This window comes from Chanos chanos, chromosome 5 (genome assembly GCF_902362185.1).
Source record: "Chanos chanos chromosome 5, fChaCha1.1, whole genome shotgun sequence".
In the NCBI taxonomy this organism is placed as follows: Eukaryota; Metazoa; Chordata; class Actinopteri; order Gonorynchiformes; family Chanidae; genus Chanos; species Chanos chanos.
Genome location: NC_044499.1, coordinates 18,199,681 through 18,226,419, shown reverse-complemented (window position 1 = coordinate 18,226,419; position 26,739 = coordinate 18,199,681). Strand labels below are relative to the sequence as shown.

Genomic DNA, 26,739 nt, shown 5'->3' with positions numbered 1-26,739 from the left:
TACAGACTTTACCATTGCACAGTATGCAGAAAACATTTTAATTGTTCAGATAACTGAGTCACAGGGAATGAACACCAGAAAAAAAAACATATACATGCATAACCTGTGCAAAGAGTTACAAAATGTTAACCTAGATAGCTTACACAGAGGGAATTTGACTTTTACCCAGACTGCAAAAAGAGCTTTGTTAGGTTAAACAGCTTGAGAAGGCACAGTTCTGCACATGGATACAGTGAACATGCAAGGTGCTATAAAAGAACCCTTTTTTTTTAACCTTTTGTAAATGTATTATTGGTGTATTTGAACTTGTATTCACTGGAGAGAACACTGATTTTATTGCTAGCTAACAGCCCCAAATAATATACACAGAAGAGAGAATATTGACAGAAGATTGTAAAACTCAAATGACTTTATTGACCATAACAACTATTCATATTGATAATGATAGCTATGATGACCTGAAATCTCACAAGATTTAATAGTCTTGTTTTCTTTTACCAAGTTTGTTGGATTTAATGAAGACAGAAGAGGTCCTATTACAATGTTCTATTGTCAACCCATTATTTGCACATAAAGGACACATAATGACACATCTGCATACTCTCCCCACAGTAACACCACAGGAGATTGTGTTTCCTTTGTAACTCTATGTTACAACCAAGGGGTACTTAACAAAGCAGGGTGGGTCTGTTGGCAGGCCGTCAAAAAGTTTTTCTCTAAACGTAATCAGGCTCTTCCACGTCACGTTTGCTTAGAAACAGACCACGGCAACATATCCTCAGTCTTACATGTGGACGTTGGCAGATTACATATCAGGTGAGCCCAACTAAGAAACATACTCATAAAAGACAGCCAACTATCTAGTCCCTCACTCTTTGTGAAATACCACTAACCTTTGCGTCAAACTATGAGCAAATGAAACAAGAGAACAATATTGTTTAGTCAAGAAAAGCAATTTCTTCAAACAATATCAGACAAAAAAAAACATACAGTACTTGAACTGTGTTAACCATGTAGATCATGTAACCCCTCATTTATACCATTGGAATAAAGGAGATCACATATCCCCTTAATTCTATGTGCATTATTTCTCTATTGATTTTGTTATCAATAGGGTAACATTTAAGAGGCCTTTAAAACATTGACAAAAATCTATACATTTTTGCAAGTCATTATGTAAAAAAAATTCATAAATATAGTTTTCTGACAATTACAAAGAACTGAAGTGACCAGAGCAAAAAGTGCAAAGTTACATAAATAAATGGAACAAAACTAAAGGCAAAATAAACCCTTCATCTTGCCAACCATTCGTCAGGCATTGAGGATAATGAATGGGAGCTTACACAAGAAAGGGGTCAATTTTTTGTTCTCAGACTCTCTGTCCATGTGGATGTTGGGTATACAAAAAGTTGGGTTTGGAGGTTGGTTCTTGAATTAAGCATGTTTGGATATACTAATACCTGGTTGATACTGAGACAACATTGTATTTTGAGAAGGCACTACAAGAGCAGAGAGCTGAAAAGTGTTGCTGCGACCCTCAGCGGAGCTTGAAGGGCCACACACAGGAATTTTGTTTGTTTTGTTTTGTTTTGTTTTGTTTTGTTTTTTTTATTTCAGCAGTTGCAGGAATAGCTTTGTGGGAACAAATACACTGTATAGTCATCAACACTAAAGCAGAAGAAGTCACAGGCACACTACATCACACAATTCCCTTTTACAAAGCCCTTTGCGACACAAGCAAGAGTTCAACTGCTGCTAGTGCTTTCAGCTTTGGGGCAAAAGGGTTGACTTATGTACCTGCTCGCTGTAAGGAGTTATCATCTGCAACGATTCTGGAGAGATGATGTTTGTTTTTGGACAGTATTGTGGCCATTGGTTGTATCCTTTAGTGCAATAATCAGAGATGTCTTTGTGTACCTGACCTTGAATACTGCCCCTTTAAAGCTCCTGGTCTTCTTGTTCTTTATCTTTGTTACAGTATAATGTGTTTTTTTTTTCTCTGTGCATTTATATACTGCTTTCAATACCTGTCCATTTGCCTCTGCGTCCGTTCGAAGGCCTTGCCAAATGAGGAACATTAAGAGACGGGCATGGAGGTTCCCTCTGTCATGTGGAGGTGGCTTCCAGGTAGCTCTGTAATTTGCGCACCGTTGATTCATCCAATGAGAAAAGGTCAAAATCAAAGGTGGTGTTGGTGACATTAAAATGGCCAGTCTTTTCGATGAGATTCACAATCTGTGATGGGGGGGGGGGGGGGGAGATAAGAAGAACAATCATAAATCAAAGCCACTTTCATTCCACCCAATCTGGAATATCCAATTATCTGCAATCTAGTAAGTATCCCCTGACATTATGGTCACCTCGTCGTCAAAACATGTGAAGCCCATCGCTCATTTTTTTCTCACTCTGACAAAACACACTTGGAGGAGAGTAATATTCGCATGAAACACGTGCCTCTACAGCGCTCTACACAGAACCCTGACTACTGCTTACCATTGCTGAGCACCATCAATACATTTGGCGATGTGGCACCACTGGAATTCAAATTATGAATCACAGGCGTAAGACAGAACGACATTATTAGACAGTTCGTTGAGCGGGTGCACTTAACTTGGGAACCACTTTTTACAGTAAGTGCATAAATGGGGTATTACAGACAGTTGCCCAACCAGAAGAGAATACACAGTCTAACCTGCTGTAAAATGTTCCTTTCCCTCAGAGCCATTAATCTGCGATGAAGATCCACCAGCTCCTCTGTGTATGCCTGGGCCAAGACATGAGCTCAAGAGATGAGTTTCCTCATATGGAAACTGGATTGCACACAGCTGTTTTACACTGTGCTATTTTTTTGTTTTCCATGTGTCAAAAAAAATCATTTTTATTTATTTACCCTTCCTACCTTGTCGTATCCCTTCTTCAGCATCTTCTCTGATCGGGTGCAAGAATCTGGGCTCTTTTTCCCCATCATCTGAAAGTGAACACAAACCCCTTACTTAATTTCCTTTAAAAAGCAGGGTTCCCACTCCTTCTTAAACATCATATTCAAGGACTTTTCAAGGACTTTCCAGGTCCAGTTTCCTCAAATTCAAGGACCCAACACGGCATAGTCTGAGACACGGATCAAGGCTAATTACTGTTACAACAATGAGAATTTTTATAATGAGAACTAGCAGGCTGAACATTAGCTTTCTCGCTTGACTCTGTTTAACCTGCATCATTCAACTTCAGTCATTCACGCACGCATGTGACTGTCGCACTTTCTCAAGGGAGGTGGCACGTGAAACAAGGACGCACAGACGGCGGGAGACAAACAAGCAGATAGTGGAGTGTAGCCTATTAACTAATGTTAAGTTACAAAAATCTCTCAAAAGAACTTCAGTTTCTATTCTATACAACATATATCAATTCAAGCACTTTGAATGACCCATGTTTACTTATGTCTATTTTCAAAAACCTTCAAGGCTTTGATTCTTTTCTCTCAAACTTTCAAACATGGGAACCCTGTGAGATCTCCAAATAAACATATACCTATTCCAGCAAGACCAGCTCTCCCTCTAAATCAGGGCTTGGTTCTCACCTTAAAGTTTGCTGTGCTGAGTTTCGAGGGGGGAGAAGGAGCCTCTTGGCTGGGAGGGCGAGACTCCTCGACACCATCACTCTCACTGTCCATGCTCAAACTGCGGAGAGGGGAACAGAAGAATTTTGACTGACAAAATTCACAGACAGTGAATGAATTATACACAGCTGCCACCATTTATAAATATTCGTAATCCAGTTATTTCTACAAGATGTTGCTCAAGCAAAAGCAAGAGCCTTATAAAAACCTTAGCTATGATTATGGTTACAATTCTGTACAAGAGTACAATTCTGTGTGATCTACTTTAATAATGATTGTATTATGCATTTTAATATCACCTCAGACATGACAGGTATGAGCAGAATTAAGTAAAACTGTTAATACACTCATGATTTCCCTCCTGTCCCAATGAAAATATTTGCCCTGTTCACTGTAATGCATTGCTACCCTAATCCATTTAAATGAATATGCTGATGCATAGAATGTATTTGTTACAATAATTTGTGTAATAGTATGGATGTGTTTTGCACCACTAAGACAATATCAAGAACAGCATAAGGAAACACTGACCGAGAGTCCTGGTTGGGTGGAGTTGTCTTCATGGGTGTCTCCACCTCTGAGCTGCTGTCATCATCAGATCCCTCCGAATGCAGGTCCTCCACCATAGTACGCAGAGGGCCTGAACAACACACCATTTTTCACAGTCACAACAAAGCAACTGAAAACAACGGTAAAACCTATACATAAACAAAGATACTTTACCAGAGAACACATATAAACCGCTCTAAAGCTCCGCTATGATGCTTAAACAATTTTAGTAGTGCCAGCGATAGTCTCATTACTAAACCCTGAAACTTTCTTGTTAAATTAGTAGAGCAGTGAAATAAACATTTCCACAGAGCTACCTAAGCCTCTGAAAATCTGCATACGCTAAAGTCTGACATTCCTCCATACTACGGCATACACCCAGTCACTCTCTCAAGCAGAGGGTAGAACTGCCTACCCTGGCCTTGTTTCTGCGATGGCTCAAAGTCAGAGTCAGAGCTGGAGTCTGAACTGGAGCTGGATGGACTGGAAGGTGCCGACTGCTTCAGGGGAAAAGAGGGTTCACGATCAGTCTACACTCAACACTGTTCACATACTGTATTTCACAGCTGGGGAAACACAGTGGTTTCACACATGCATGTATTCACTTCTTGTGTATTATTTATCTTCACACTAGATAAATACTTTAATGTACATTTGATCTGTATAGTTAATGTTGACTCCTTACGGGCGAATACACTATCAAATTCAAGATTTATCAGCAATAACTGAATGTGTTTTCTCTCACCTCAGATTTTGACGAGGCCTCATCCTCTGAGTTTGACTCATCCGACTCTGGCTGCCTCTTCACCTCCTGCACGTCCGTTCTCACTTTAGCCCAGTGGGCTTTCTCTTTGGGTGCTTTCTTTTCGTTGTAGGCGGGGGTTGTGGTTGTGGAGGAGACGCGAGGAGAGTTGCTGTTGAAGCCCGTGTTGGCGGATCCTTTTGGTGCCTCTGAACCTGCCCTTTTCTGCTTCTTGGTGCTGAGTCGTGGAGACTCTGTAACAGAAGAGGGTCGTTTGCTTGGAGCTCTGGTTTCTAGCTGTCCACCTCCTCCACCTCCTCCTCCGCCTTTTGGGGACGCAGCCTCCATCTTAGGGTCTCTGAGAGTGAGCTTGGGCTCTTTGAAGGCAGCTTTGGGCTGAGACCTGCCATCCTCTTTCCCCCTGCCCTCCACCACCTTCTTGGAGGAGGAGAAAGAGGAGGAGGACGAGTCTCCTACGGCCTTGGCTCCTTCGCGGTCGCTCTCTCTCGAAGGGGCCTTGCTCTCAGAGGTTTTACGCGTGCGCTCCCGATGCTCTTTGGCTGGTTTATGGGGCTTCTGTCCTTTGCCACTCCCACCCCCAACATCTTTACTTGGTTCCTATTGGTTAGAAATCAGCAAGAAAGGTCCCAAACCGATTTACACAAATCAATACAGCTTCACATTAGAGGCTACATAATTAACTATCGGACGAATGGCAATGTACAACATACAGCATGAAATTTCAGGTGACCCAGTTTTATAACAGTTGCAGCGTTCTGTATAACCATACAGTTTACTAACTTTTATTCCATGGGATGATTTGATCTTTTTGGGATCAGAGAAGGCAGAGAGAGGAATGGTGGGGAGCATTGGATAATCTGGGCTGGGTCTAGGCATCATTTCTGCTCCTTCGGGGACAACTATTACCTGAGAGAAAAGGAGACAGAAAGGACAAGGAAAAGTGAGCACACACAAATGTAAATAGATGAGATTTAGAAACATGTGACTAGTCAAACACAAACATTGCTGGTCTTTTAGTTCATGACTCACCCCACCAGCCTTGACCAGCTTGCGACGAAACTCGTGGGTGGGATTGTTAAACGTGAGCTTTTCACAGCGCAGATGGTTGACGGGTGGATTGCCCTCCAGATTCAGGAAAAGATCATAATTGAAACACACTCTCTTTGGTTCCTCCTGAAACAGATGGACGGTTTGTTAATCAAACAGCGTTCTCAAATTCACTCAAATCTATTTCCTCCTTATAAAAAAAGTCACAAATCATTTTTTAAAAAGCACATATATATCCTTCATTGTGACACAACTGTGACAGCATGTGAAATGTCTCACAGACAGTGCTCTTATATTCTACACTGCAGTCATAGCAGAGAAAACCGGAGTCAAATACAGCAAGAACAGAATACAGAGGGACTTTGGAAAAGTCAATACGCAAAAGATAATGAACAATCAGAACAAAAACTGTAAAAATGAGAAATTCTGGCAAAAAATGGCTGACTTCAATTCCATACTAACTCATCTGCACTCACCGTTATTCGCTCTATTCAAATCTACAAAGCGTAGTACCTGCACATTTAAACTCTCTCTCTCTTCGTCCGCTTGTCATCTGTTTCTTGTTTTCTGTAGAGTCAGCTAAAGTCTGTCTGTCAGCCAGGAGAGCAAATGCTCGCGTTCTAGGAAAAAACTATATTACCTTTGACTTTAAGCATGTTGCACAATCGTCCAATCGCTGTGGTCCTCTGATAATGGCTTATGTTGGTACACTCTTGCTTAAAATAACCATTACCAGCAGTGCATTTTCTCTTTAAACAGATCATAAAATAATGACATCAGACAAGAATGTCTGCCTTACCAAATCACCTCTGCAAGACCTCACTATAACAATGCACAGCTTCTTCATCTAGTTTATGACAATATTCATTTTTGAAGACTTCTGCTCAAAAATAACAATTGTCGGGAAAGGTCCAGATATAACTTTAAATCTTTTCAACAGGTACTCACCTTGTTCTTGAAATAGACTTCAATTGGCATGAGGAACCCAGCGTAACCAGACTCTTCCACTTTATAAGGAGGCTCCTTGCACACTGCACACAATTTTCAGATTCAGTGGCTAAAGACATTGACTACCAGCTATAACAATCAACAGGGAAAAAATGTCCCTTATATATGCACGTCACTTAATGAGTGTCTAATTGACTCCTTCCTAATCGACTAATAATAGCTTGTTGATCACACAAATAATTTGAGAAAAAATAACCAAAAAAATTTGGAGAAAGTTTCTAGGCTCTGAGTTCAGAGTAAAAAAACCAACATGCCTCTCTTGGGTTTTGGGAAGCTCTCATGAAGTCGGAAGACAACCCTTTCCACGAAGTGCTGGATGTCACATGCCTCTGGACCTCGCACAAACACCATCCAGTCATGAGTAAAGCCCTCCGCTGTGACCTTCTTCCGCAGCTGTGCCCTGTGGCCTAGCTCCAGCTTCACCTGTACGGTGCACTGATAACGCATGGCAGATTTAACACAAGGCAGGAAACAAGTGTGTAGGACAGTTAAAAGACTGCGATAAAATGCAATGTCACTAATACTGACCAAACACCAAGGCTTCAAAAAGTGACAAACTGCTGTAGTCTGGGGGGACTGAAGCACTCAGAAGGTGCTGTTACTTTGGAACGAGTCAGTGTTTTTTTTGGCTCCAGCCAATCACTAACACTATCATGGCTTGATGATTAGGAATTGAACTGAGCCAGTTGTGTTAGTTAGTAGACAACTCAAGTATCTGGATCATTTGAAATAATCCTAACTATCAAACAACAACAAATAACAACAACAACAACAATATTATCATTATCAATATTATTATTATTATTATCATTATTATTATCATAACTTTGTCATAACCAACTGACAGAATGATCTCATTTAATGCTATGAGATGTATAAATTCTAAACAAGGGCCAGTTTTCAACAGGTAACTGAACTCGAGTATTATTGGTACCCCAAAGGGCCACTGACCATCATGCATAGTTTGATGAATCAAAATGATCATAAATTCATATCAAATCCATTTTTAGCATTTCTGCATCATCTTCCTTGCACAGAAACTATGAAATGACCTGATTCACAGCAGATTACAGTTGGCTTCAAATTCACAAAATGCTTAGTTAGATATGAACATGACCTTCAAGTACACGTGCCTACACATTTACATCCTTGGTATGGACTCCAAACTGCTGATAGGCTTGCATGTGTTAGCTTAGTGGTTAATGTATCGCTGGCTTGACAATGTTGACTAAGCTTGTCTCCAACTGGCAACAAAATCCAATACATTTCTCAAACTCAAAGGTGGGAACAGGCTACATCGCCTGACAAATCCAAACTAGAGAGAAGTACACCACTATGTAATACCTCTAATCCTTCTATTCTCTTCTACTTCAATGGAATATGCTTAAGGGTCAAGGAACTGCCCAGGATGAAGAATTACTAGTGGGTAAATTAACATTTCAAAAATAAAACTGATTAACTTTCAGCTTTGTCCAATACATAAACAGGACAATTTTCGTGACAGTGGTGTAAGCCATACAAGAATACAAACAGAAGAGCCGCGCGTCAGCTTGAGCTAATTTATCGCATCACCCAACTTTGGTAGCTATAGTGGAATCATTAAGCGTTCTCTCTGTTCTACATATTTAGACACATACTTGACACTGACGGCATCGCTGCAAATTCATGTCACCTCCCCCTCCCTCCAAGTAGCAATGTGTTAATAACGTTTCCAACACACTGGCCCTCAGACTACCCAAGAATTCAGAAAATGCATCTCCCAATGAGTGCAAACTGATTAAGGTGATTGTGACGGTGCGCTATAATCACTAAACATATTTGACTCTACCATTATAGAGGTACTATATCACGAACACTATTGCGACAGATAACCATCTAACGTGCTTCAGCTGCTGGCAAACATTACTGTAAAAACTAGCTTGCAACGTTAGCATGCGGCCTAGCCTTTCTTGACCGTGCTAGTTTCTTTGCGAGATATTATACATTTTCCTCAGAGTGGTTACACATCACAACATTGATATTAGGATCTCATTACCATGTTCTCCATTGCTGTCTGGCCTCTGATTGTTTTGTTTATTTACAGAAGCGCTGAAGCGGGCTCAATCTGCATCCTCGTTGTGACACTTCTGATATGAAACCGGAAATGCAAAATATGCCGTTTTCAAACCGATTCGTGAAAGCAGAAATGATCGACATAAAAAGTTACTTGCCAAAGGATTAAGTTATGTATACAGGTACACGACCGTGGTGATTTTACGGAAAGTTTATTCTAACAGTTATTGCTATAGATTCAGTTCACAATTCTGTATATTTTTTCCATGAAAAATTATTACATGGTACATGCAAACCACGAAGTTTCCAGTTGATGAAAAGACTTAATGCATCATAACCACATAAGCCGGTAATATCCCAAAATTGTGATGAAAAATTGAGCACAATTACCATAAAATGTAACTCTACAATTCAGAATGAAAATAATAATTTAAAAAATGATATAGTGTTTCACCACCCTTACCTATTAACGCTCTTATTTTGAAGTTAACTCATCTTCCACCGGAAGCGTTGTTTTTCCTTAACGATAACCGCTTCACTGAATCTGCTATTTTACTATCATGATTTCAAGATGATTTGCGTTATTCACGTAGTTTTATGCATCGAAATATTTATACGAGAAATAAACTTTAAATGCAACTCTGAAAGACTACAGAACATCATATATTTATTTAGAGCAAATTCTTTGAACTTGATCTGGCCACAGTAGCCTTCCAAAATATCAAACAATGAAAATCATAATTTGCTAAATAGACATGGTTAAAAATTCGAAATGTCGTCGAGTTGTTTGTACCTTAAAATAATGGATGATGAACTTGTTTTAAGCAGTGTATAAAAATATGTCTTATAGCTCATACTCTTCCACAGCCACTAACACTATCATGGCTTGATAGTGTCCTTGTGTCTAAGTAAATGATATTTCAAATTAAACCTAACATTAAGCCTAACATTAACAGTAAACCTAACCGTTCTTATTCGCCATTTCAAAAAGAACCTTTGTTTAAAAAACAAAAAATTTGCATTTTTGCAAAGACATTCAAATTCAGCCAAAATTTAGTCTGGAACACAGGCTACAATAGATTAGGAAAAATAAACTTTTAAATAACCTTGAAACACAGGTGAGTATGAGAACTTTTAACCAAAAAGTGTAACTGCCTATATTCACAATATTTTGAGAGAGCATTGTACATTAAAGCCATCATTTCATAAGAGCTCAATTTGCAGTTAATGTAAATATCATCATGTGACCACTCAAGTTAATGCAATCATGTAAATTAGAGCTGGGTGTAGACGGAGTGTTCAGAGTCTGTTGAGGTTTTAGTAATCACCGATGGAGAGGTGACCCCCACATCTGAAATATAAGAAAAAGAACATTCAGTATTACTAACAGAAATGAGAGAAAAGTAGTGAACCAATGGCAATGTTCACTATTGGCAAGATATGTTTTTCTTCCCCACCAACTAATGACTTGGATTGCTTATCGAAATATTTATCGTTACTTTTTCCCCCTTGTGGGTTGGCATTGGATCATCAATCATTCAAGTAGGCGCAACCCCAAGCCTTTCAACCAAGCATACCTGAATCATTGTTAAGCCTGCCCCCAGGGCTCTTGTGCTGCCCCTCAATATGTGCAGTCATCTCTTTCCTGTCTGGGGTGGAGTGGCCACACTGAAGGCAGCTGTATCGCCCCCTGGTGTGCTCCCAAAGGATGCGGCAGTTGAAGGATTGACCTGAGACAAATAGCAGTTGGCAGATCAAATTAAGTCAGCATTCAAAGTAAGATGGTACTTAATGCGCAGTCGACTACTGATTATCAAGATTTTAATCAACAGCAGGAAAATTTCAGATCAGCTACTCAATGGTGGAAGAAGAGTCTTTTAAAAAACATTTGTTATGCTGTATAAGTGCATAGGATGTTTCTGATCATTATTTGGCACAAAAACAATGTACCCTACCCAGGAATTCTTGGTTAAAGAATACATACATGGGTCTGTAGAAACAAAATGGTCATTAGCATTGCCTGAGACAAACGGGAAGCAATCTTAGCAGGTGATAAAACGATGAATACCCAGCTGTCAAGCACATCCAAAGTAAGGACTGATGACTGTAATTATGCAGGTGTAATGATAAGCAAGCACTGTCAACATCTAGACACTGTTCAATAAGCCTTCTCCATAAGCTTTGCATCTCAGCAAGCTGCTCAGATCATGTACCTCACTGACCTCTGCAGAGGCTGAGAGCAGTGGAGAAGCAAAACAGGTGGTAAAAGGAGGAAGAGGAGTTTCTGGTCAGCAAAAAAAAGCACACTATCTGAAATCTACAGTTATAACTGTTAGCATAAGGACTGAATGTATTTTGAGTTGCACAGCCACATGGTTCAATTAGAAAGCACACCCAGGGGAGACAGAGAGCCAAGTTAGAAGATGGGGAGGGAGAGAGGGAAGAGGGGGTGGCGCACCAAAAAAAGCAGGGGCAGAGGTGTATCTAGGCTGTTCCCTTCCTTTGTAATGTGTGTGTTTTTTTCGGGTTTTCCCCATGCCTCACCTGGAATTCATCTCTATTTAAACTCTGACTGCTCGGAGGAGAGTTCCATCTGTGCAATAGGGGCCCGGGCGGCTCTGGCAGGACAGTGCAACACGACAAAACACAGTTCACTCAAAATTGGCAAGGCCAAGGAGCAAGCTTAAAAAAGAATTCTCCCCAGCGTATGAGTGTACTCTCTAAGGGACACAGACCTGCTAACAGGCAGGCAAGATACATCAAGGAGAGCTCTAGAATATAGACAGGTGTAGAGACAGACTAAAATGGAAAATACAACACATTGTGAATCATGGATCTCTCCTCATTAACTGTGAATCCATTCACCTTGGTTCTTCCTCCAGACTGCGTTGGATCCCGGTGGAGTATGTTGTGGTGGTAAGGGTAGATTGGGAAAAGAGGCTTTGGGAGCCTTTTGTTGTTGCTGTTGTAGTGCAGGATCTGGCAGAGGAGGTTGAGTGTGTGCTGGGGAGAGGTTGGGAGGTAAGGGACTACAGGAGGCTTCGGCGCGACTTAGATGGCTTAGGTTGGCAGTAGACTGCACAGCTGGCTCTAAAACAGTGACAGGTTCTCGGGGAAGGCCGGTAGAAGAGAACGAGCCTAATAAAGTGCTGTTTTCCTGGGTTTCTCTGCTGGGTTGAAGCTGTGGTGTGGACAGCGTAACGTCAGACTCCATCTCCTCCGGTTTTACAGAGGCTGCGTTGGTACTGGGTTGTTCCACAGTAACAGGAGCGAATGAAACAGCAATGGGATCTGTGTCTGGGGTCATCCCTGGTTCTGCCAATGCACCTGCCTTAGCCGCTTTGCTCTTGGCAACCTTGGCACAGGTCTGCAGGTGTTTGAGAAGGGTGCGATAGGACCGAAGTTTGGCCTTGCAACTTTCACACCTGAGGGAAGTCACAGGAGTATCACAGACTGCTGGCTTTGCTGAAGTAATTATGAATACATTTGATGGTGTTTTAGGCTGTTAATTATGTATATCAGAAAAGTAATCATTCTTATTGCTTTGTAGCAGCTAGTAGCTCTTGCGGACATCTAAATTAACACTCACAGAAAGAAGCAATTTGGTTTATGATGCTCTCTCATATGCTCCATTAACTGTTGCATGTTGGAAAAAGAACCATCACAACCTATTGTGGAACATAAGAAGATCTTTCCTGAAAGACACAAAAGAGTAAGAAGGAAAGGGACGATTGGAGATGCAAAGTCATGATCATGGTAGAACTAAATTTATTTCCATAGTCACCAAAAGTATGTGTAAACTGAAACAATTTTTTATAGAAAAATAAATAACTGCCTTTCTTTAACACACAAAGCAACATCACAGCAAAAATATTCAGTAGTTATGTTTGAAAAATGTATTTACTTTTTCATCATTTAAATACATGTCCATCACTTAAATTGACTGAATCATGCTAATCTTGTAAGAATCACTCCTACTAAAAATTTTTGTTTAGAACTGTGAACCCACCAGGTAGGGACTCTGCAGGGATCTTGTGATCCTGGATATGTCTGTTCAGTGCCTCCAGGTCAGAGTAGGTCCGCTTACAGCCATAAAAAGTGCACTTCATATTGCATTCTGAACAGCACATAAACAGGCGGACAGCGTTCAAATAACAGAAAAGACATGAGCATAGTTTCTCCCCCCCTCCCCTCTCTCTCCAGGCGTCATCGTTTTGCTATCATTATGGAAGAAACAGTGATCCCTTTGAGTTGTAAATGAAAGCGTATTAAATGATGATAACAAACCCTGCATTGTGCTGGCTCACGGCTGCAGCTTCGGAGATTACTTCAGATGTTCTTCGACAACTAACTTGCTTTGGCTGAACTGGAGGAGCAGGGTTGACCACACGGCTTCTAAAGCTTAGACTGTCTGACAGATGTGTTATTCCTAAAGGGTTAAATTGACGAACTGTCAATACACGAGAAGGCATGCCTTCATGAAATGATGGAACACATGGTTCTGTTTCATTGGTGCGTCTTCTACAAATTGTGATATATACTCGATACCTTTTATACGACACGTGCAAGTTAATGAAATAATGCTGTTGTGGTGCAATTCGATGCACGTACTGTGGGATAGAGACTTTGCAAGGACAACTCCATTAGCTGGCTAGTGCTGCTACCTGGCTACAACACAAAAGATCACATAATGGTCTTGATTACTGATAGTGCCTAAATCGTAATGAACGCTGGAAAAATCTAATGTACATACACTTCTTAACTCACCATAACACCAACAAGACAACCATGGAACAACTGCCCACACATGAAAACCTAAAGATTGCTAGCTAGCAAATTAATTTCTCTGCTTCGAAATAGGCGTTAATGCTACTATGAAGCTATTATCGCGAGACCTCAACAGTTTCCGCTAATCCAGATTCACCCTACAGGCGTCGCCAAAGATTAATTTTTCTCCGATATTCTTTATAAACACTGCTTGCGTTGATTTCTATTTCTACAGTTTACTTTCTGTGGGTTGTACTTCTGTAATGTAACTGATTCAGGGTGGGGAAAGTGTAAATAATCTTTTATCAAATCCCTTATTAGAGATTTCCGTAAATTTACATAATAATTTTAAAAATCCATCATGTTGAAGATTTAATTGGGATTACAATTATTTATGTCTGATGTTTAATGCATATGTGTGCATTCAAATGCTATATCATGGAGAAAACAAAAATACTCAAGTAACATCACCCGTCAAATAAGGTCAATCCTTTCTGTTTGTATTTTGTTAGTTTGCCAGTGTACTTCACGATGAATACGTGCAGCACCTGCGGTATCTGAGTACGTGTTGTGAACTAATTTCTCCGCCCGAGTGATTGAATTGTCCAATCATGTGTTTCCGTCAGTGTCCAAATTTCTATTTACGGTCAGTTGGTTGGATGAATGAATAAAGTGGGTGGGGAGTGACACGGGAGCTTATATAAAGACGACCGGCCCATAAACAAAAACCGTAGACTTGAAAAACGCATTGGATAAGTTGGATAAGTTGCTGCCAACGGTGGGTAGAAGCAACGGCGTGAACGCTGGAGGCATTCGGCTAGTAACGGGTAAGTTTACCACCAGATAGATTTATAAGATAGGAAATTACTGTAAAATTATTTAGGGTCTGACTCATACGCACTTCTGCTGTCCAGAGCCCACAGTGAGTAACCACCTCACAATAGCAAAGTAGCTGGCTAATGTTGGCTAACTGAGGCTGACTGCATCCATTGGTTATGTTCCTACAAATCATAAGATATTTATTGCAATAAGTCTTTGTGTCAGGGGCTCTTGGTTCGCCATCAAGAATGAATGGAATTAAAAGGTTGAATGTGTCCTAATTTATTTTCGAGTGCAGAACTTGGTGACGTTTGTCAGCGTTATTTGTGTTAGAGTTGTTGTTTCTTGTCATAATTTGAATTAAACACAGAAGGTGACCGTTATTACCTGTAAGTTACTATCGTTAATTAGTTATGTGAGTTAGCCATGTATTTTACATACCGTGGGCGAGTTCGCGCAAAGAAGTTGCCAGAAAAATACTGCGGTGATGCGCGAGCTGGCGGACGGTGTTCTCGAGCAAGCAACGTCAGTCACTGAATCTAGGTTACATACAATGAATCGGCTACTGCATACTTTATGCTTGAGTTTGGCTGAACTGTTTTTGGCTCAGCTTCGCTATGTTCACGTAATTTTTTTCATCAATATGCATCGCTTGTGGTTTGGGGATTAAACGAAATGTATCACAGCATTATACGTATAATGTTTTCTCCACAGGAATCATCTGTTGCACGACCAGCTCGGCGTGACTCGCTGCTGTCTGAAATCTCGGAGCCACAGCACTGTAGCTTGGTTACCCAGCTCAACCCTATAAAATGGTTCAAAAGAAGAGAACTGAAGTTACAGGATTCCATCGATCTTACAAGGTTTATTATTCGATAATGATGTCAATACTGCAGATAAATGGAAAAAAAAATATGAACATTTAGGGACGGTTGATAGTCAGTGGATACGTATAACATCTTCAAATGGTTTTAGGAAACTTTAACTAGGTGCTCGCACTTGCTGTCCCCATAACCGTTTTTTAGGATGGAAATGGTTTTGGTGGCCAAGTCCAAGTCTTGCTCTGACCCAAATCTTTCCCATGCCCCATTCCTGACCTAAAGAACCAAAAATATGTGGACTCTCATGGAGCTTAATTTTTAACTGTGCATTTCCTCTGTTCAGTTGTGCTGTTATGAATAGTTTTTTTACTCTTCTGAATATTTGTGTGATTTTGTCTTATTAGGGTCAAAATCCTTTCAAATCGGATGAATTTACCAAAACGGACTCCCATCTACTAGAACCATCATTTGATTTAAATTGCTCTTCGAGGCCTGGTATGTGATTTTGCTTTCATTGTGTCTGTGTGTCAAATTCATGTAATATTTCGCACATGTACTGTATTTGTCAGTAACATTTGCCCAGTAGTAACCTTTCAAAAGAGGATATTCATTATCACTGTTTTTAGTCAAAGTTCACATAGATTAGAGTACTAGACTTGGATCTTGTGTCTTTTTTTTTTTTTTTTTTTCATCGTAGTATCTTTGAGGCGTTGTAGCCTCTGAATTGTTCTCCTGTTTCTCAATCTTGTGTTTTTCTGCAATTTGCAAGACATGCCAACCAGTCAGCCTATTGATATCCCAGATGCCAAAAAGAGAAACAAAAAGAAAAAAAGATGCAGAGCCACTGACAGCTTCTCTGGACGTTTTGAAGGTAGGCCTTCACAAGTCTTCGCCTGAATTTTCCTCCAAAAAGTAAGGAATGATTATGTTCTGAAACATTAATGATATCTGGGTTGTATTTATCTAATCCAATTTTGTCTTTTAAAGCTTCTTAAATAGACATGGGTCTGTTTTGACAGATGTGTACAGACTGCAGGATGAAGTTCTTGGAGAGGGAGCTTATGCCATTGTACAGGCATGCATCAATCTTATCACCAACAAGGAATATGCAGTCAAGGTAAGCTCAAACTGTGTTGCTTAGCAGCCCTTCATGAATAAAAAAGCAGGATATGTTGTCCCTTTTCTTTATCTCATACCTGAAATCAGCTGAACTATCTATACTGTGTGTGGAGGAGTACTTCATAGTCTTGGAATACTTTTCACATAGAAATCTCATGTTGGCTGGCTTTTTGCTACCTCACCACGAATGGTGGTTGTGTCATTATCAGGTTCTAATCTTGGATTGGTACTTCATTGTTACATTTCATGGTTTGCACTAGGGAAAAACTGTATTGGCCTAGACAGAAAACAGGGAGGTGTTTGACAGGCTAGGCATTAAGGATGAGGCAGATGGCTGCATATGTAACTCCTTTAGCCCGTTAAATCTGGGAGTACATTGAGTGTCCTGACTGCATTACCGTTTCATTCAGCACTTTGGTTTATCTGCCTTGTGCTGTTTTTTTTTTTTTGTTTGTTTTGTTTTGTTTATTCGTTTCTTTTATATGAAAAGTTGTGATGGCCTGGAGATGTGACCTGTGATCAGCTGTGTCTTCTGTTTGTTTCTGCGCTCTGAAGTAGTGACAGTAGTTTTACAGTTTTTGTGCTTTGCTGCAGCTGTGAAAGTAGATAAACAGACACAGTGCTTGCTCAGCAAAGAAACTTCCCTCTTTCCAATGATATTGTAAATCTATGAAACCAGTCAGAAGCCTGAGGCTGTACTGTCCTTCTTATTGCATGTATTTGCGAGGTGAATCTCCAAGAGTGAGAACAGCATGTACTGCTTTCACTGCCAAATACAAGACTAGATGGTAAAAAAGGAGAACTGGGACTAGGAGGGGGATGTTTTCAAGTTGGCTTTCATTTTGTGAAATTGTTTTAGGCCTTCCCCAGTGGAACAGGGAATTGAAAACAGCAGGTGTCTCTCATTCCTGTTGTCATGCCAATGGTATGAAATATCTTCAGACATTGTTCTGCTTTCTTTCCTGGAAATGATTGTTGAAAATGTTAAATGGCTCCAAGTGAGCGTTATATAATTTGTATTGCCTTTAGAGTTGAAATGAAAGAATTCCTGGAAAGTGTTTTTGCAATACTGTACTGCACTGTCACTTTCATGTGACTGCAGTTTAGTTTTCTCAAAAGGAGAGTAAATATAGAGACACAGGGTGGCTAGTCTAACTTGGCGTAAATTTTACTGGGATGTAAATGAAAGCAGCTATTAGTTGGTGGCTGTCTTTCTTTGGTACTGGAGGCATTGTTAGGAATGAAAAGAGCACAAGACAGTTAAGAATATTTGAGTGGTCATCGGGTTGCTAAAGGAGAGGCCAACATGTGTGTGGGCCCCATGTATTGCAGGAATGTACAGGAATGTGACCTTGTGCCTATGTGAAAGTGTTAGTTTACAATCTGAGAACCACAACTATGTTTAATATTTTTATCAATAGCTTTGTGAAATTCTAAGAAGATAAATATCTTTTTGACTGTCCTGCCTCTGAAGGCATTTATCAGTTTAAAAATGAACAAAACAAAACAAAAGCACAAATACAGCAAGTTTCGCTCTGGGTAAGCACTGGAAGAAGAGGAAATGTCTCAGACCATGTACACAAAATGTTCAAACTCTTCTGTTCTGACCAGTGTCGTCAGTAAGACCTAGTTCTGTTCTATGGTACAGTGGGGAATTTTTTTTTTTTATTGGTCTGTGGGTTTGTGGCTGGCAGCAGCCCAGTAGCTGTGCAGTGTCCTGCTGACTCAGATGAATGTGGGCTGGTGTTGTGGATTGGCCATAGCCCAGCATCTGTGTGCTAATCCCCTTTCTCACATTGCATGCGTACCGTGTCTGCTGTGACAGAGGCCCCCCTGTAAACTACAGGAGGATTGGTATGGTAGGGTGAAAACTGTGCTCTCAGGATGGTGCGGGCGTGGAAGCCTTGGCCCAAGTTTTAAGAGGCAGCTGAAGGGACACACAATGGTCTTTTCCTGCTGCTAAAGGAAATGTGCATGGTTCACTCAGCTGAAGTCATAGGGGAAAGGGAAATGCTCTGGCATTTCACATTGGATATTTGAGACCAATAACGACAAAAAAAAACCCATAGACACAGTACTATGACAAGGAAATGAATTAATTTCTTTAGAGAATTATAAATGGTTTCTTAATTATTTGCAGATTATAGAGAAGAGGGTGGGACACAGTCGCAGTCGTGTCTTCAAGGAGGTGGAGATGCTCTATCAGTGCCAGGGCCACAGGTATGACAACCATAGTGATGCATCAGAGGCACTGGTCAGTCTGTAGTTAAATCACTGATGCTACTGAATTTAAATATTTACTCTGATGGCAACCTACACTAGATTATTTGTCTCTCCCACAGAAACATCCTGGAGCTTGTAGAGTTCTTTGAGGAAGAGGATAAATTCTACTTGGTTTTTGAGAAGCTAAGAGGAGGTTGGTGAGATGTTGTTACTCTATCTATTATTCTAGTGCAACATTTATCCTTTCACATTGTGTTTGCTCTTGGCCTTTGAGAAATATGTGATTAAATCATTTGTACTGTGGTTTTGTCAGGTTCAATATTGACTCATATCCACAAAAGGCAGCACTTTAGTGAGCAAGAGGCCAGCATTGTGGTGCAGGACATCGCTAGTGCTCTTGACTTCTTGCACAATAAGGGTGAGTATGAGCCACACATGTGCGCGCACACACACACACACACACACACACACACACACACACACAGCTGGCACCTTGAGCATGAGACCATGGGAAACATGACATATGGCAGAGGGACTATTGTTTAAACAGTCATACATCTCACCTCTTGATTCATCCTTTAAAAAAAAAAAACACTTCACCTTGTTTTACCTTAGGTTTTCTTTGATGTATGTCAGTGTTTGAATGTGCAGTCTTCTAAATGTTGTTTTTCTGCTTCTGTTACAGGAATGGCACACCGGGACCTCAAGCCTGAAAACATTCTTTGTGAGCACAGTGACAGGGTGAGTGTCCACTGTCAGGCCACAGACAGACTATCATATCGAGTAGACATATCACACATGTTAGTTATAGATGTATATGGATTAGGCACTTTAGTGTACAGTGGGCCTGCAACTGGAGGCATATTTCACCTTTGAATTTTTCTCAAAATGGAACTTTTAAAAAACAGCACTTTAACACAAATATTTCCTTATTGCCAGATTTCTCCAGTAAAAATCTGTGACTTTGACCTGGGGAGTGGTATTAAGCTGAACAGTGACCGCTCCCCCATTTCCACCCCGGAACTCCTGACTCCGGTAAGTCATGATCACATGAATCTGCTTTCACAGGGCAGGGGCTGCTACATACAGTAAATGTTATGGCAGTCTCTCTGTTTGTTGGCCAAACAAAAGCCAGCAAGCAAGATTCATTCAACTGTTTAGCTTTGAAAACTTTACCAGGAAAACCATATGCTTGTTTCCCCAACCTGTTTACACCCAGGCACCAGTCTTTTGGTGCAAATGGGTTTCCAGGGTCAACTACACTAATAATCATGTGCAAATACTTTTGGGAGCTAATTGTCTCCTACTTTGGTCCTCAAGAGAAGTCTGACATTTACTCCCAGCTGTTGTACCTCAGGCTGCTGCACTGGATGTATGAACATCAAAAGTAGTCCTGTATTTCCTCTGAGGAATCTTCATAGTGATAAGACTGACATTTATCTCTCCAGCTCTATCAGAGCCATGGAAACATGTGGGAGTGACAAAAGTCAGGCGAGTCTTTATGACTGCTTTACTGATACGTCCTCTTGTCACCAAGTGCAGGAAAACAAGGCTAAAGGCTATCGTAGTTTAAGTTCAGAGATAATAAACCAAGATCATCGGTTTCTGTAACCTGCTTAGAATGGAAAATAAGTTGAGTTGATTTTTTTTTTTTTTTTTTTTTTTTTGGAATGACCCAAAAAGGTGCCAGATATTGGGACAGGACTGTATCAAACAGACATGGAGCTGGGTAAGGGTAGAAAATAACTTGGTGTCAGAAGAGTAAATCTTCCACAGCTTTGGTTGAACTTAAAAAAAGAAGTTTAAATTCCTCTGACAGATGTAAAGAAGGGACAAACAAAATTCTTTGCGCGCCTGGACACAGGGTTCCTTTTACCCCTTTCCTGCTTGGCTGTTCTGTTCAGTATTCTCTTTGGTTTCCATAGACTGCCAGAACACTCAGGCAGGGTTACTTGAGGCTAGCAGTTTTGCAACGCCCCCTGCCCCATCCACCCTCGTTTTGCTCTCTTTACATTTCAGCCCTTCTTTTTTAAGTTATTATTTTGGACATGAAACCCTGCCCTCCCTCCCATAGCAGCCACATATTCATTGGCTATAGCAGCAGGAGTGTGTTTGAGGGAGGGGGAGAAAATGACGTGCCCTTTTTCTATTTACTTTGTGCTCATTGGGGCTTGTTTTGCAAAGTCTTTCCCTCGTCCAGTGCCTCGGGGTATGAAAGTCGATGCGTCCGTCTTAATTGTTTTGGAATTGATCTACATTTTATGTAATGTACTAACGCGGCATATTATCTAGGACTTTGTTAGCTGGAGAGTTTGGCTGGTTTAAACCACCCTCAGTAGATCTGTGACTGAACTCAGCAGTGGGAGAGGTGTGGTTTCCTCCTCCCTCCACTTTCCAGTAACCAAAGCTTAGCCTTTGGTTTCTGGAAGACTGAGTGAGGAAAGTCCCAGGTTTTGGTGTGCTGGCCAGCTAAACCAGTGCCTCTTCTCTGCTGTTAAATTCCCTTTACACCACCACAGAACCAAGGTTGCTGTTGTGCTGAAGCATGGCTGTATTGCAAGCAACAAGAGTAGCAGGTCTCTTCACAGATTATGGATTTTGACAGGGTTTTTTTTTTATGCCATTTCCACGAATAAGTCAAATTTCAGAGTTGAAAATCAATATTTTATGTTGTTTCCGGGTGCATTTACTGTCAGAGCCTGGGCAGGTGTGGGTTGTTCTTGATTGTGTCGTCTTAAAGCACTGTTTGGCCTTGTGGCTTTATTCAAGGAAGAGGAGGATTGGTTAGCGATGATATAAGCGACAGAGACGGCATTGTCTGGACCTACTAAGATTCCTCCTGCTCAGAGGGACGTTATGTAAGAATGCAGTCATGCAGAAAAGAGAGACAGCTGGCTACTGAAAGGACAGCAAGCACTGGCTGCATAGACCCAATAACACGCGTCTCACTGAATCCTCTCGAAACCCAAACCCTCATTTTTTTTTTTTTTTTCCTCTCAGCACTTTGCCTGTGTCCCCAACCCCTCCTTCTCCCCCACCCTGAAGGGGATAGGCTCTGTGTCTGCTAGTACCATGGGGAATACTCTAATTAGTACAGCTTTGTTTGTGACGCTTGTCTCAGTCTTTTTATGTCCCAGCTAACACCGTTCGGTAGCATGACTGGCCAAATAAAGTGCCGTTGACTCAGTCCTGCAGCAGCGTGTTGAGGTTTTTTGGACAAAAGAACTGCCAGAAGGATTCCTTATTTTGTGGATCCTTTTTGAGAAGCCTGTTATAACATTGGCAAAAGAAGCTTGAATGCTCTGTCAAATCGAGATGAAGGTTAGCAGCAAAGCACAGAATTTTCTGGATGGTAAGTGTTGTTGGAGTTATCAGGGTTTGAGGGATACACTGCCCTTGAAGCTGATGCTACAATGTTACTTAGGGACATGCTTGCCTGCTCTCTCTCTGCAGAACAACTCTGCAAAAATACTCAGAGTTGCTCTGTGAAACGTATCAGTGCCTCTTGGCTCTTGTGTAAGGCACAGAAAGTCCTTTTTTTTTTTTTTTTTTTTTTTTTTTTTTTTAAATGGACAAGTGATGATAAAATGGGTCTGCCTCTGCTCATTGGCCTGCTGAACTGCTAACCTCCCCATTCATTCCTTTTGGGTGTTTTTCCACTGCATTTAAGTTATTAATTCAACATTCAGCAGGGATGAATGTGTACATGTTCAGTTACTTGTTATGTAACAAACAGGCGAGGGTTGGGGCTTGTTTTTTTTTCTCTCTCTGCCCAGCCTGTGCAGAACGGCGCAAAATCCTCTTTCCCAGGCAACAACCTTTTGGCCTAGTTTCCACATGACGCAGTTAACAGAGCCTGTGGGCTCTACTGGAACAGTTGGGCGCTGACGCGTCTGAGCCTGAATCGGATCAGGCCACCCGGCTTAGCAAAGGAACAATGAGCACGGTCATGCCACAGCCATGGAAAAACACAACAGCAGGGAGAAAAGCGGGAGGGGAGGGGTAGCTTTGCGGCTCTGGATAGCAGTGCTTGCCTTTGCAGTGTTTCTAATCTTAGACTCCCGTTCCGGATGTTTTCATAAGTTGAGGGTTTGTTTACACGGTTTTGTTTGTTTTTTTCTCTCTCTGTGGTTCATGTTGTCCTGTTTGGTTTTTTGTGATGGCTGCAAAATTGACGCTTTTCTCTCCTGTTAAGCCAGAGCTAAGGCGTTTTGCTGACATTAGACAAGTCCTTGCTAACCACATTACATTAAGGGAGTACTTAACCCCGTGTGTAAACATTTCCTCTCCTGCAAGGTGTGCTTATCTAGATTAGCTAAACAAAAAGTGTGTTTGCAAATCCCTAGGGGACAACTTTTAACAGTTTTTGCAGACCTGCACAGCTAAAAGGTTCATTCGTGTTTAAATTAATCATGTGCTATAGAATCCTAGTCTAGATGTTCCTCTGACACATATGGTAATCTTGTTTTCTGCAGTGTGGCTCGGCGGAGTACATGGCTCCTGAGGTTGTGGAGGCGTTCAACGAGGAGGCGAGCATCTATGACAAGCGTTGTGACCTCTGGAGCCTTGGAGTCATCCTGTACATCATGCTGAGTGGATACCCACCTTTCGTGGGTCGCTGTGGCACAGACTGTGGCTGGGACTGGGGAGAACCCTGCCATGCCTGCCAGGTACATGAACATGCATACCCCACCTTCCCGCTCAGATCAGGTCGCTTAGCAACATGTAGGACTGGACATGCCCAAAGTTCAGGGAGGGAATATGGAGCTTCAGTGTTGCCTAATATTACTGCAGAGGACACACCTATAAGCATAGAACCGTTTACAGTAGTCAGATCTCGACACGTTCGTAGAACCTCGGCCTGTTGTCACGGAGCATGGTAACTCAGCACTGCACTGTCTATTTTGATGGTAGCACTGTGGGCCGATTGTCTAAGAGTTTAATAAGGATGACCTCCTTTCAATATTAGTCAGTACTGGTAAAATATTAAAGATGGCACTGTCATTAAGAGATTTTGGAGTAGAGTACTTAAATGCAGATTTGAGTCTGACAACTATATTAATTTGTGAAGCAGATTTTCCTAATGTAAAACTGAGAGTGTAATCTAATGATGTAACTCCTCCGCAGAACATGTTGTTTGAAAGCATCCAAGAAGGCAAATATGAGTTTCCCGAGAAGGACTGGGCACACATCTCTCCAGGAGCCAAAGATCTCATCTCCAAACTGTTGGTACGGGATGCCAAAAACCGCCTTAGCGCAGCCCAAGTGCTGCAACACCCATGGGTTCAAGGAGTGAGTACCTCTCGACCTCTTTTTGTCTGAATCTGCGTTAAGACAAAGCCAGTGGGTTCAAATAGTCTGTTCAAATAAACTGTTTTAAAACTAGCCCAAATCACCTTCATCTTTGCAGATAGCTACAATGCACTCAGGTCTTGGTCAATAATGTTACATATTCTTTTATGCTCTAGTGTGCTCCCAACACTGTGCCAACATCTCTTCTGCATCAGAGGTAAGTACTGAAAATGAATGTTCAAGATGATTTGTTTCAAGGCAGAATGAAACTCCTTCGAACTTTTGAACTATTCATCATAACCATAAAAAAGCCAACAATTTCTCAAACTCTGAAGAGCTCTGTGCTGGGTGGCCCTTACCCACTCTGTGGTGAATTTTTTTCTCTCTCAGGGGTGGCAGTGCCCAGGACCTGACATTCTTTGCTGGACAGGCGGTGGCAGTTAACCGCCAGCTGGCTGAGCGGGAAGAGAGTGAGCAGCAGCAGCTTGAGGAAGAGCAGGCCTCGGCCCAGCTGGACTCTGACAGTCCCTGCTCCATGCGCCTGTCGCCCCCCTCCAAATCCAAGCTCGCCAAACGAAGACAGGGGGCCAGTCAGCAGAGAGGAGGGCCGGTGTGTGCCGCCGAGCTCTGTCAGCTCTTGGCCCCACTGGTCATTGTAGGTGACTGCGCCTAATCTCCCACCTCCGCCCCTCTCGAATCTCTCCAAACTTCTTCGACCCTGGCACATCACCTGCAGGCCCTATCTTCAAGACCGGCCTCTCAGCAATTACACAGAACCTGAAGGCTCTTGTCGGAGGAGCCTTCTACTGATGCTTTAAGCACCTCCACAGAACATTTAGTCACCAGACTTTTTATCTTCCATTCTCAGTTATTGAGTGGGTAGTGCGGCTGAAGCCTGGGGTTGGATGTATGTTTGGGAGATGAGGGTTTCCCTGGATTCCACAGAGAAATGCGGTGATGATGGAGAACTTTTCAAATGATCTTCAACACCAAAGGACTACCTGTAGTGCTGCTTCCATGTGTGTAGAACTGGATCCCACTGTGAACTTTAAATTTTCAGTAACACTATTGTTCAAAGCATGAGGAAAAATTTTGCTTTCCTTTTTGCCTTGCTGTATTTGCAGGGACTATCCCTGTTCTTGCAGAATTTGTACTCTTTTGTAATTTGCAACTTTTGCTTCTGTCTTGCCCCGTCAGAGAGAGGGGAGTTCCAGTGGCAGGTATGCAGATACTCACATCTGACTGTATGAAGGTGTTGCTGGGACTTTCAAAGCAACCAAAGCCTGATATGTATCAGTCTCCCCAAAGACACACAATTGTTTTGAAGTATTCAATACTCTGAAACATTAACAAATTCTTTGAAATAGCAGGTGCGTGTACGAAAAGTCTCTGAATTTTTAAAGAGCGGTCAGTTGCAGACTTGTGGGTTTTTTTGTTTTGTTTTGTTTTTTTTTTCCCTCTTATTTTGATTTGTGGCGAAAGTCTCAGCAACAAATGTTAAAGTTCTGCCTGTTTTCAGTCAATACCTCAGGACCTTTTAAATGGAGAACTCCAATGGAGAGACGCAATGGCACATCCAAAAGCAAAAAAAATCCATAATTTTCTGAAATTTCTTGAAGCAAGGAGTTGATGTTTTATATCAAACTGAGTCTTAGTTTTGTGTTTGTTCTTCATTGTCTCACACTGGAAAGTTTTGTGTTCACCACAGAGGCTTGACAGAACTGAATCATATTTAAACAACCCCACGCTAGATGTCTTGCGAGATGAGATCAGTTTGTCCAAATAGCTTTATTTCACCTCTCAGCTCTCACCTTCTCTGGTAGCTATATCACTTTGGAATATTATTTTTTAAAAGTTTGTTTCAAGGCTCTGCAACAAACAAGAGGGGTGTTAACTGTAGATGCAGTTGTGTTGACTCACCGTTTTTGATATTGTCCCCTTTTAGTTTCCTCTTTATAAAATGTCATAGCATTTCCACAGTCTAATGTGTGGCACTTGGACCAATCAGAGGTGCACTTATTTTGAGTTATGTCACTCATATTACAAGACTGGTATGTTAATGGCATCTTGCCTTTTCAATAAGCTTTAAATTATAACCACACAATTCAGGTGGAAAATCCTAGATCAGGGATGATCTTGGTTTGTACATGTGTATGCAGACCTTAACTGGCACTTAAATTAGTTTCTCGTCTCAAAGTTAGAATAAAGGTTAAATACTCCAGCAGTCTCTGTAGAGACATGGGTTTTCAGAACTGCCGTAGTTTGGGCAAGTGATCTGAGAGTTCAAAAAAAGAATGTCACATTCCATGTGAGTTTCTTTTTTTCTTTTTTTTTTCTTTTTTTTTTCTTTAAGAAACAGCTCAGTAACAAAATTCCTCAAAATTTGTGTGCTCATTTGTGTGCCACATTGAACCTGTGTGTTCTGTGGGTGTGCTTTTTGTTTTTCTTTCTCTTTTTTTTTTTTTTTTTTTTTTTTTTCCTTATGTAATCTTAGCCTTGAATAATGAGGCACATTTTCATTATTTTTATCGGTTGTTTTTAAATAGTTCATGTTTTGAACGTATGGTTACGTAAGTTGGTGAGTGTATCTGAGTAAGTGGAGTAGAGGATGGGTGAAAGTTTTTAACTGTCAGAGAGAATGTATATGTTGAGCAAAGGCATGG

At 41.2% G+C, this 26,739-nt stretch overlaps 3 protein-coding genes across 4 annotated transcripts; 1 reads left to right on the top strand and 2 right to left on the bottom strand.

The window, feature by feature from the left end:
- Positions 1 to 82: 82 nt before the first annotated feature.
- Positions 83 to 7,430, bottom strand: mllt1b (MLLT1 super elongation complex subunit b). The gene is made up of 11 exons (XM_030775306.1): positions 7,238 to 7,430; positions 6,924 to 7,006; positions 5,958 to 6,101; positions 5,709 to 5,834; positions 4,911 to 5,525; positions 4,581 to 4,662; positions 4,148 to 4,256; positions 3,578 to 3,677; positions 2,900 to 2,968; positions 2,693 to 2,764; positions 83 to 2,235 (listed from the first exon to the last, which is right to left on the bottom strand). Exons 1-11 carry the CDS (start codon positions 7,428 to 7,430, stop codon positions 2,107 to 2,109), a joined length of 1,722 nt encoding a protein of 573 aa, XP_030631166.1. The 3' UTR covers positions 83 to 2,106.
- A 2,874-nt stretch (positions 7,431 to 10,304) lies between these two features.
- On the bottom strand, positions 10,305 to 13,397 carry znf414 (zinc finger protein 414). Of its 2 annotated transcripts, XM_030775859.1 has the most exons (8): positions 13,323 to 13,397; positions 13,045 to 13,152; positions 12,625 to 12,730; positions 11,901 to 12,460; positions 11,771 to 11,773; positions 11,585 to 11,653; positions 10,613 to 10,765; positions 10,310 to 10,386 (listed from the first exon to the last, which is right to left on the bottom strand). In XM_030775859.1, exons 1-8 carry the CDS (start codon positions 13,327 to 13,329, stop codon positions 10,310 to 10,312), a joined length of 1,083 nt encoding a protein of 360 aa, XP_030631719.1. In that variant the 5' UTR covers positions 13,330 to 13,397. The 2 variants fall into 2 exon arrangements, 1 of the variants encoding a protein (XP_030631719.1); XR_004025290.1 differs by lacking the exon at positions 11,771 to 11,773 and having other exon boundaries at positions 10,305 to 10,386; positions 11,580 to 11,653.
- Positions 13,398 to 14,542: 1,145 nt separating this feature from the next.
- On the top strand, positions 14,543 to 26,527 carry mknk2a (MAPK interacting serine/threonine kinase 2a). The gene is made up of 14 exons (XM_030775882.1): positions 14,543 to 14,629; positions 15,336 to 15,484; positions 15,847 to 15,937; positions 16,212 to 16,313; positions 16,462 to 16,559; positions 18,702 to 18,781; positions 18,904 to 18,977; positions 19,098 to 19,202; positions 19,470 to 19,525; positions 19,724 to 19,819; positions 23,260 to 23,454; positions 23,912 to 24,076; positions 24,253 to 24,293; positions 24,467 to 26,527. The coding sequence occupies exons 2-14, from the start codon at positions 15,434 to 15,436 to the stop codon at positions 24,747 to 24,749; spliced, it is 1,437 nt and encodes a 478-aa protein (XP_030631742.1). The 5' UTR covers positions 14,543 to 14,629; positions 15,336 to 15,433; the 3' UTR covers positions 24,750 to 26,527.
- Positions 26,528 to 26,739: the final 212 nt, after the last annotated feature.

Coding starts and splice junctions, on each gene's coding strand:
- mllt1b (XM_030775306.1), bottom strand. CDS start 7,430: ATGCGTTATCAGTGCACCGTACAGGTGAAGCTGGAGCTAGGCCACAGG. Junction 6,102..6,923: donor AAGTCTATTTCAAGAACAAG/GTGAGTACCTGT, acceptor CATCTGTTTCAG/GAGGAACCAAAGAGAGTGTG. Junction 4,257..4,580: donor ATCGCAGAAACAAGGCCAGG/GTAGGCAGTTCT, acceptor TGTGTTGTTCAG/GCCCTCTGCGTACTATGGTG.
- znf414 (XM_030775859.1), bottom strand. Junction 12,461..12,624: donor AAACCAAATTGCTTCTTTCT/GTGAGTGTTAAT, acceptor GACTTCCCTCAG/GTGTGAAAGTTGCAAGGCCA. Junction 10,387..10,612: donor CAGGCTTAACAATGATTCAG/GTATGCTTGGTT, acceptor CTTATATTTCAG/ATGTGGGGGTCACCTCTCCA.
- mknk2a (XM_030775882.1), top strand. CDS start 15,434: ATGGTTCAAAAGAAGAGAACTGAAGTTACAGGATTCCATCGATCTTAC. Junction 19,526..19,723: donor TTTGTGAGCACAGTGACAGG/GTGAGTGTCCAC, acceptor CCTTATTGCCAG/ATTTCTCCAGTAAAAATCTG. Junction 24,294..24,466: donor ACATCTCTTCTGCATCAGAG/GTAAGTACTGAA, acceptor TTTCTCTCTCAG/GGGTGGCAGTGCCCAGGACC.